Source organism: Oncorhynchus keta, chromosome 19 (assembly GCF_023373465.1).
Source record: "Oncorhynchus keta strain PuntledgeMale-10-30-2019 chromosome 19, Oket_V2, whole genome shotgun sequence".
In the NCBI taxonomy this organism is placed as follows: domain Eukaryota; kingdom Metazoa; phylum Chordata; class Actinopteri; order Salmoniformes; family Salmonidae; genus Oncorhynchus; species Oncorhynchus keta.
The window spans coordinates 19,439,864-19,450,840 of NC_068439.1; the positions used below are offsets into that span (position 1 = coordinate 19,439,864).

The 10,977-nt window shown below is 40.9% G+C and overlaps 1 protein-coding gene across 1 annotated transcript in view; it reads left to right on the plus strand.

Annotated features, from left to right (window-relative positions):
* Positions 1-5,145, plus strand: part of calcr (calcitonin receptor) — a 110,497-nt gene extending 105,352 nt beyond the window's left edge. Inside the window, exon 16 of the mRNA XM_052469961.1 lies at positions 1,409-5,145. Within this exon, the coding sequence (XP_052325921.1) occupies positions 1,409-1,633 (225 nt within the window). The 3' untranslated portion in view covers positions 1,634-5,145. The remainder of the gene's footprint in view (positions 1-1,408) is intronic.
* The last annotated feature ends 5,832 nt before the right edge of the window (positions 5,146-10,977 follow it).

Sequence of the window (10,977 nt, forward strand, 5' to 3'; positions counted from 1 at the left end):
TCTTGCATGCACATCCCATTTCAAGTCCCCCCACAGCATTTCGATGGGACCTGGGGTTTGACTCCATAACCCTCCATTTCTTATTTTTCAGCCATTATGTTGTAGCTTTGCTTTTGTGTTTTGGATCTTTGTCCTGTTGCAAGATCCATGTTCAGCTTCAGCTTTTTGGCAGATGGCCTCATATTATCCTCCAGAATTATCTGGTACATTATAGAATTCATAGTTGACTCAATGATGGCAAGTTGGCCAGGCCCTGAGGCAGCAAAGCAGCCCCAAACCATAATGCCACCGCCTCCATGCTTTACAGTTGGTATGAGGTCCTTCTGTTCAAAGGCAGTGTTTAGTTTTCGCCAATCATGGCATCTGGCATGCGACCAAACAACTCCACCTTTGACTCATCTGTCCAGAGCATATTGTTCCAGTAGTCTTAGACTTTACCCAGGTGTTGTCTGGCAATCGTCAGTCATGTCTTGATATTATTTTTTGAGAGCAGAGGTTTCCTCCTTCCTGACCTCCCATGTAGGCCACATTTGTGCAGTCTCTGACAGTTGACTCAAGCACTTCGACATTCATTGTGGCAAGAGAGGCCTGTAGATCCCTTGATGTCACCCTGGGGTTCTTAGAGTCTTCTATAAGCATCTTTCGGATCAGCTCTTGGACTGGTGGGACGACCTGTCCTAGGTAGATTGCCTGTGGTCTGGAATTTTCTCCATTTGTAGATGAGCTGTTTGACAGTGTAATGATGTACTTCAAATTGCTTGGAAATGAATTTGTAACCCCTCCCAGACTCACAAGCATCAATAATCTTTCTTCTGAGGGCCTCGGGTAGGTCATTTGATCTTAGCATGACGTGTTACCACACACCCATATGGTTAAGACCAAACCAGACCAAGTTTCTAATCTTTATGGAAGGCTGGACCCTTCTTAATTTCTCTCTAATTATTTTCTAATCATTTGCACCTCTTTTGGTGCACCTGATTCCAATTTTAGCCATTTTATGTGATGGTAAAGGTAGGGGTGTACTAACTTTTTCTGCATAAGGAAAATGCATTTTTGTTTATTTCATTCCATAACATTTCCCCAAATTTTGGGGGGGTGATTTGTTTTACTGGGTTACCTTTGTCAATGAATGTGGTGGGAATTTAGCTCATATCCATGTGTTCAAAAATGTTAAAAACATTTTATAAATAATACTTTCCAGGGGATGTACTTACTTTTTCACATGACTGTATATAGATCTCTCTCTCTCTCTCTCTCTCTCTCTCTCGCTCTCTCTCTCTCTCGCTCTCTCTCTCTCTCGCTCTCTCTCTCTCTCTCTCTCTCTCTCTTCAGTGTGTGTTTATGCATTTGCATGTTTACTCACCCATTAGGGAATACAGTTTATAATCTGAATGTCCCTTTTTCTCAGGTGCAGGCGGCTCTGAAGCGACAATGGATTCAGTACAAGGCCCAGTGGGGTCAGAGACGGAGGGACCACTGCTCCATGCGCTCTACCTCCTACACCGCCACATCAATCACTGAGGTGCCCGCCTTCATGTACCACCACGACTGCAACAGCGAACACTTAAACGGCAGACACACCTCTGAGGACTCTGAGCTGGTGGCTCTTAAGACAGGGGAGACGTACGCCTGAAAAGTGGGAGGCAGTCTGAGTGTCGGAGGAGAGAAGAATTAGTAGATGGAGACATTTCTCTAATATCCCGCCGCAGTTCCACATTTCATAGATAGAACTGGTGGGTTCAGCCCCAGACTGTGAAGGAGAAGACAGTGTGTGTCTGGACAGTGATATCTCTCCCATGAATTGGCCAATGATGGCTGATGCTTCATTTACATGACACTGCTGCTGCTATGGCTGCTTATTAAAAACACTAAGATATACAGTACATGAAACGGGAGCCGCGTTTGAAATGTGGCACGTCCTAAAGCTGCTATCTGTGGGACTCTTAACACATCATGGGAATGTTAAGGATGATTATAATGATGATGAAGAAGATGATAATTAGAATGACTATGATGATTATTAGAATGATGATGATAATGATAAAACTATTGTTGCTTTGCCTATACCAAAGGGTGTGTGGGGTGGGCTGCCAGTATGAGAGGCATGCTCTGTGTGAACTGAATCCAACACTGAAGAGTTCCCCTGAAGGTCACATACTGATGGACAGCACAGTGCATGTGTGTGTGTCCATGGCGACACAAGAGGTCAATGGTTTAAAAGGCTCCCTGTGCCTAAGTTCTGGAATCCTGTAAATAATGGTTTGCCACTTTCACTTTAAAAGTGTCAAAGTGTGTTTTAGAGGATTTTATTTTTATGACTAAATGTTTTTTTTCTTGGCAACAACTTGCTCTTTAAATACTTTCTGTCTGTTTCGTGAAGCTAGCGAGCTCCTCCAGACTGCTTACAGCTGCTGACTGTGCTTGCGGTGTGTTTCTGTCACAAGGCCTGTATTTAAAGAGTGCAGAAGATACAGAATTTCTTTATATGGGCTCAAGAGAGAAAGAATAGACTAAAAATAAAAACAGACTGAATCGCATAGGTGACGTGTTTATCAGACACATTTCGGAGTACCACCTGGCTCTTGAGAATATTTTCTGTGAAGTCTTTTTGACGTGTCCATTTGCCAAAAGGTCTAATGTGAAGCTTCTAGGATTCCAAAATAAGCGTTATTTTAGGTTTTGTGCTTAAATGAAAGCCATTCCAATATGGTGACATTATTTTCTCTATGTCATATCAGTTATGAATAGAGAGGGAGGAGAGAAGAAAAAACAGTATGGTTACCTGCAATAAGAATCATAAACAATAACAATATACCATTTTTAAAAGAAAAGTCTTGACAATCTAGGCCTATGGAAGATGTTTCAAGGTAAAACCCTCGTTTCCCCAGGCAATTATCTATATCGAAACCATAATTACCTTGAAATAGCATCCTTCTAGTGTACAGAATCTCTGTCAAATGTTAAGAAAGTCATTCTAATTGAGGGCAATTTGAAAGATTCTGTTGTCATTTCTCTTGTGTGAATACTACAGTGTATTTCTTTCCTTGTTTATTATCACACACCTACTATATTATGCCCTTAGATTATTATGCCCATAGATCCTAAATGAAATCTCCATCTATTCTCAAATTTATTCCTTTGTAGGTTGCGCAACCTTAACAGATTCCTAAATTAGACACATGGAAAACCAATCTAAACCATTGAAATACTGTTTTGTATTGAGTTAAGATCTGTGTGAGTGTTCGTGTGTGCGCGAACGTGTGTGTGTATGTGTGTTCATGTTTATCAATGTGTAAATGGAGCTAGTGATGCATGAGCCTTGGGGCCTTCTGATGTTTAAATTATTCCCATTCACATGAATGGTGTTTAAAGATAGACATCTGTTATGATAAATCTCCAGGGGACTTTCAGAAACTAAGAACAGCTCTGATCTGGATATAGTGGACACTTAGGAAAAAATAGTTCCATTAAGGGTTCTTCTGCTGTCCCCATAGAACCCTTTTTGGTTCCATGTAGAGACCTTTGTAGAAGGTCGGCCTATGTAGAACCCTCACTGGAAAGGTATAACCCAAAAGGGTTATACTTGGAACCAAAACGTTTTTTTTTTCAACAGGTTCTCTTATGGGGACAGCCAACGAACCCTTTTAGGTTCTAGATAGCACATTTATTTCTAAGAGTATAGCACTATGCTAGATAGATACCAAGACTTTAGTAGGGTACCGAGGACAGTCGAGGGGACTCATTTATAACACATTTTTTTACCTATATTTAATCCTAAATTGTGCATACAATGAAATTCACAGCAACAATGTGATTCATACATCTCAAACAATTTATACATGAGGCCTCAGGCCTAGTCTGGACTAGTCTGGATTTGAATGCCGAAGACACATCTTCCTTTGGGGACAATTAAGTTTATCTTACCTTAGACCCTGTCACACTTATTGTGCCAATCTAATTTATTTTACAGCTCCAATTCCTATTAGGCCAAGATCAAATAAATCTTTACACTTATGCCAATGTCTTTGCTGTTGTTGGGCCATCATGGAAGAGATGGAGAAAATCAGTTTGAAATGGGAGAAGGCCATTAGATGAGGTCTCAATAGGCTCTATTCAATCTGGATTGAGGAAGTTCGGCGTTACAGAGCGATTGAAATGTAAAGGAAATGTTTCCTCAATCGGAAATTACCTTTACATTTCAAGCGCGCATTCTGTAAGGCTTCAGCGATCCAGATTAAATAGGGCCCTAAGAGCTCATTCTGTAAGGCTTCAACGATCCAGATTAAATAGAGCCCTAAGAGCTCATTCTGTAAGGCTTCAACGATCCAGATTAAATAGGGCCCTAAGAGCTCATTCTGTAAGGCTTCAACGATCCAGATTAAATAGAGCCCTAAGAGCTCATTCTGTAAGGCTTCAACGATCCAGATTAAATAGGGCCCTAAGAGCTCATTCTGTAAGGCTTCAACGATCCAGATTAAATAGAGCCCTAAGAGCTCATTCTGTAAGGCTTCAGCGATCCAGATTAAATAGAGCCCTAAGAGCTCATTCTGTAAGGCTTCAGCGATCCAGATTAAATAGGGCCCTAAGAGCTCATTCTGTAAGGCTTCAGCGATCCAGATTAAATAGGGCCCTAAGAGCTCATTCTGTAAGGCTTCAACGATCCAGATTAAATAGAGCCCTAAGAGCTCATTCTGTAAGGCTTCAACGATCCAGATTAAATAGGGCCCTAAGAGCTCATTCTGTAAATCAGAGAAGGTGTTAACCACTGTGAAGTCTTATAGATGATTTAGAAAGGTTTTGATCCATCCATATTTTAAGGTTGATTTGTTCTGGACATGAACACAATGTTAAAAGTAGTTATTTTCTTCATTTGGAGGATGATGAATATTTCTGTATATTTAGTATGTTCATGGCTATGTTGTCCAGTGCCCATGTCAACATGACCGCAAAGTTTGTGTGTGTAATAGATGTGAAATGTTTTGACCACTGTTTTTGGTTCTTTTGTTTTGCTTGTGTTTGGCTCTCGACCTCTAAGCTCTTTGTGTGGCGTTACTTCAAACAAGAGAAAAACTGTTTTTTAAATGCACAAATCGACCAGCTTTTTGTTTGAAAGCTATTGCAATCAGAAATATATTGGAAAAGATTCTCTGTTATTTATTTATTGTGTGTGTGTGTGTGTGTGTGTGTGTGTGTGTGTGTGTGTGTGTGTGTGTGTGTGTGTGTGTGTGTGTGTGTGTGTGTGTGTGTGTGTGTGTGTGTTTCAAAAGGAGCAGAAAAATATGATTTTAAAAGTTCAAAAATACTTCATCACCGATGTACCTCTCAGCAGACAACAACCAATCCTCACTGTATTATTTGTCTATAAAAATGTCCCCACTAAATTATTTAGGTGTACTTTGATATCTAGTGTCCTTTATGGAAAATACACATTTCAAGGTTCAGAAGATTTGCCTGGTAAGTAAGTGAGGGAAATTATGTATAGTGTTTGACTTAATTTATATTCCTGCTCTCTCATTCATCAACCGTCGTACAGTAATGCTTTTGACACCCATTATACAACACAAAGTCTCAAATGGCATTCTATTCCCGACATAGTGCACTACTTTTGACGAGGGCCAAAAGAGCTCTGGTCAAAGTAGTGCACTATGGAAGGAATAGGGGCCAATGGAGATGCAAACAAAGTCTGGGCTCATCAGAGCTCAGTTGTCCTCTGAATAGGACAGTTCTTCTCATCAGTAGACTCTGGTAAAGGCTGTTATCATCCTAAAAAGGGAACGCTTTTGCTTTTCTTAAGAGCCCCCGCAACTATAGGGTATCTATAACATGAAGTACAATTTCAAGGCCTGTTGGTACCTAAGCACAGCTTAAAAGGAAAAAGCATTCCGCCCCCATATTCATAGCATTGTGGGTTTGTAAACCCATAATAAGTCAGTGGAAATGAAGTTGGATTTGTAAAGCCATTTCAATAATAGTATTCCAATTGCTGTTTTACAGTACTTACAGGCAAACCCCAACCCATAAAAATGAATAATTAAATGATAGTGTTCAACTTGAAACTGGTGGTGAATTCACCATGCCTGTAAAGATTCATGAAAATAATCTGAATCTGAATCTGAATCTTAGCATTCAAACTAAGTAAGAGTAGACCTACAGTACCAGTCAAAAGTTTGGACACACCTACTCATTCAATAGTTTTTCTTTATTTGACTATTTTCTACATGGTAAAATAATAGTGAAGACATCAAAACTATGAAATAACACATATGGAATCATGTTTTAACCAAAAAAAGTATTAAACAAATCAAAATACATTTTAGATTCTTCAAAGTAGCCACCCTTTGCCTTGATGAGAGCTTTACACACTCTTGGCATTCTCTCAACCAGCTTCATCTGGAATGCTTTCCCAACAGTCTTGAAGGATTTCCCACATATGCTGAGCACTTGTTGGCTGCTTTTCCTTCACGCTGCGGTCCAACTCATCCCAAACCATCTCAATTGGGTTGAGGTCGGGTGATTGTGGAGGCTGGGTCATCTGATGCAGCACTCCGTCACTCTCCTTCTTGGTCAAATATCAAATCATATTTTATTGGTCACATACATATGTTTAGCAGATGTTATTACAGGAGTAGCGAAATGCATGTGTTTCTAGCTCCAACAGTGCAGTAATATCTAACAAGTAATTTCAAAACATTTCACAACAATACACCCGATACACACAAATCTAAAAGAAAGGAATAGAATGAAGAATAAATAAATATTTGGATGAGCAATGTTGGAGTGGCATAGACTAAAATACAGTAGAATAGAACAGAATACAGTATATACAGTTGAAGTCGGAAGTTTACATACACTTAGATTGGAGTCATTAAAACTGGTTAACAAACTATAGTTTTGGCAAGTCGGTTAGGACATCTACTTTGTACGTGACACAAGTCATTTTTCCAACAATTGTTTACAGACAGATTATTTCACTTATTATTCACTGCATCGCAATTCCAGTGGGTCAGAAGTTTACATACACTAAGTTGACTGTGCCTTTAAACAGCTTGGAAATTTCCAGAAAATGTATGTCATGGCTTTAGAAGCTTCTGATAGGCTTATTGACATAATTTGAGTCAATTGGAGGTGTACCAAATCAGCCAAGACCTTAGAATAAAATTGTAGACCTCCACAAGTCTGGCTCATCCTTGGAAGCAATTTCCAAACGACTGAAGGTACCTGAAGGTACCAAAAATGGTACGCAAGTATAAACACCATGGGACCACGCCGCAGTCATACCGCTCAGGAAGGAGATGCGTTCTGTCTCCTAGAGATGAAAAGTGCAAATCAATTCCAAAACAACAGCAAAGAACCTTGTGAAGATGATGGAGGAAAGAGGTACAAAAGTATCTATATCCACAGTAAAATTAGTTCTATATCAACATAACCTGAAAGACCACTCAGCAAGGAGAAGCCACTGCTCCAAAACCACCATAAAAAAGTCAGACTACAGTTTGCAACTACACATGGGGACAAAGATCATACTTTTTGGAGAAATGTCCTCTGGTCTGATGAAACAAAAATAGAACTGTTTAGCTATAATGACCAGTGTTATGTTTGGAGTAAAAAGGGGGAGGCTTGCAAGTCGAAGACCACCATCCCAAACGTGAAGAACAGGGGTGGCAGCATCGTGTTGTGGGGGTGCTTTGCTGCAGGAGGGACTGGTGCACTTCACAAAGTAGATGGCCTCATGTGAAAGGAAAATTATGTGGATATATTGAAGCAACATCTCAAGACATCAGCCAAGAAGTTAAAGCTTGGGCACAAATGGGTCTTTCAAATGGATAAAGACCCCAAGCATACTTCCAAAGTTGTGGCAAAATGGCTTAAAGACAACAAAGTCAAGGTATTGGAGTGGCCATCACAAAGCCCTGACCTCAATCCTATAGAAAATGTGTGGGCAGAACTGAAAAAGTGTATGTGAGCAAGGAGGCCTACAAACAACCTGACTCAGTTACACCAGCTCTGTCAGGAGGAATGGGCCAAAATTCACCCAACTTATTGTGGGAAGCTTGTGGAAGGCTACCCGAAACATTTGACCCAAGTTAAACAACTTCAAGGCAATGCTACCAAATACTAATTGAGTGTATGTAAACTTCTGACCGACTGAGAATGTGATGAAAGAAATAAAAGCTGAAATAAATCATTCTCTCTACTATTATTCTGATATTTCACATTCTTAAAATTAAGTGGTGATCCTAACTGACCTAAGACAGGGAAGTTTTAATGTCAGGAATTGTGAAAAACTGAGCTTAAAAATAGTTGGCTAAGGTGCATGTAAACTTCCGACTTCAACTGTACTTATGAGATGAGTAATGAAAAATATGTAGAAATGAGTGAAGTCACTAGTGTTCCATTATTAAGGTGGCTTCAAGTCTATGTATATAGTGCAGCAGCCTCTAAGGTGCTAGTGATGGCTATTTAACAGTCTGATGTCATCTCGGTCCCAGCTTTGATGCACCTGTACTGACCTTGCCTTCTGGACGTGGCTCAGGTGGTTGTTGTCGTTGATGATCTTTTTGGCCTTCCTGTGACATCGGGTGCTATAAGTTTCCTGGAGGGCAGGTACTGTAGTTTGCCCACGGTGAAGCGTTGGGCAGACTGCACCACCCTCTGGGGAGCCCTGCGGTTGCACGCGGCAGTGCAGTTGCCCTACTGTCAGTGATTTAAATAGCCTTTACACAGCCTGGAGGTGTGTTGGGTCATTGTCCTGTTGAAAAACAAATGAGAGTCCCGCTAAACGCAAACCAGATGGGATGGCGTATCACTGCAGAATGCTGGTTAAGTGTACAATTGGCCCAGCGTCGTCCGGGTTAGGGTTTGGCCGGGGTAGGCCGTCATTGTAAATAACAATTTGTTCTTAACTGACTTGCATAATTAAATAAAGGTTAAATAAAAAAGTGTGCCTTGAATCCTAAATAAATCCCTGACTGTGTCACCAGCAGAGAACCCCTACACCATCACAAGTCCTCCTCCATGCTTCACGGTGGGAACCACACATGCAGAGATCATCCGTTCACCTACTCTTCGTCTCACAAAGACACAGCGGTTGGAATCAAAAATCTCAAATTTGGACTCATCAGACCAAAGGACAGATTTCCACCGGTCTAATGTCCATTGCTTGTGTTTCTTGGCCAAAGCAAGTCTTCTTCTTATTCACGCAGTCTCCTCTGAACAGTTGATGTTGAGATGTGTCTGTTACTTGAACTCTGCAAAGCATTTATTTGGGCTGCAATTTCTGAGGCTGGTAACTCTCTAATGTACTTATCTTCTGCAGCAGAGGTAACTCTGGGTCTTCCTTTCCTGTGGTGGTCCTCATGAGAGCCAGTTTCATTATAGCGCTTGATGGTTTTTACGACTACACTTGAAGAAACTTTCAAAGTTACGAATTGACTCATGTCTTAAAGTAATGATGGACTGTTGTTTTATTTGCTTATTTGAGATGTTCTTTCCATAATATGGACTTGGTCTTTTACCAAATAGGGCTATCTTCTGTATACCACCCCTACCTTGTCACAACACAACTGATTGGCTCAAAGAAAGAAAGAAATTCCACAAATTAACTTTTGTAGAAAATAGTAAAAATAGAGAAAATCCCAGGAATGAGTAGGTGTATCCAAACTTTTGACTGGTACTGTATCTCAGAGACCGGACATTGACATACAGTATATAGATAAACCCAGGGTGCAGAAAGGGACTCAAAATTGCTTGTTGTTGTTTGAGAGACTTTTGTTCTCTTCTTGTTGGTTGCGCATCTCCGTGTCCTCTAGTCTAGCCTCCCACGCTGAGACGCCAGACCCAACCACGTCTCCTCTCGTTTTCTCCTCGGCCCTCTGACACGGGCCTGTAAACTACAGTTCAGCCTCCCTCCCACCCTCCTTCCTTCCTTACTTCTCAAGGCTGTAATATTTTCACCTGTTACGCAATCATTCCTACTCAGTGATCCTAGCGGTATGGGTCTGTATAAATGTCTTATTTTGGGTATACATCATTTCATGTGACCACAAAACATTGTTTAATTGGGATTGTCTCATGACTGGACCTGCATCAGTCTATTGTTGCACTAAGCTTATGGTCTTCACTGAGCATTGACCCCAACATGAGCAGCTAATGGAATTACAGTATTAACCTGTAAGTTACCAGGGATAAGGTGATCACAGAGGAGTAATGTACAATGTACCTTGGAATTTTACCTCACACCAATGTTTACACAACCTCTCCTGTCGATGGTTTAAGCTGTAAATGCTTAATGGGTTGCTGCCGCTCAAAACTCAATGTCATAGTGTCCCATCTGCTGTGAATGCACAGCACCAGATTGCCAGATTACATTCATATTGGAGAAGATCTGTACAACCAATCATGGATCTTGTAATGGAAGTCTTTCGCAACTGTTTATATAACAGCCTACAATCAGTTTGTGTGAGAGTGCAACTATTTATTTTCTTCAATATTTTTTTATGTAGTAGTTTTATTTTATGCGTCCTCCATATGCTGGTGTTAGCCCCCTGCTGAGATAACGGTTCTCCTACCAAACACACACACACACACACACCATCATAAACATAGATCAGCAGATCTGTCAGCCTTTAGCTCCAATCCATCAGGAGGGTGCAGTACTCTGTGTGTGTGTGTGTGTGTGTGTGTGTGTGTGTGTGTGTGTGTGTGTGTGTGTGTGTGTGTGTGTGTGTGTGTGTGTGTGTGTGTGTGTGTGTGTGTGTGTGTGTGTGTGTGTGTGTGTGTGTGTGTGTGTGTGTGTGTGTAGTGTGAGGAAACACCACATCTGATAGATGTTGTCAAGCTGGTTGTCACTGTCTGGGGACGCTAGAAACAACTGATCTATGATGCTCTTCTAACTGTGAATCACATATTCTGACCTTCCCCCTGAAAGACAGGGTCTGCCTCCCAAATAGAACCCTATTCCCTAGATAGGCCCTTTTG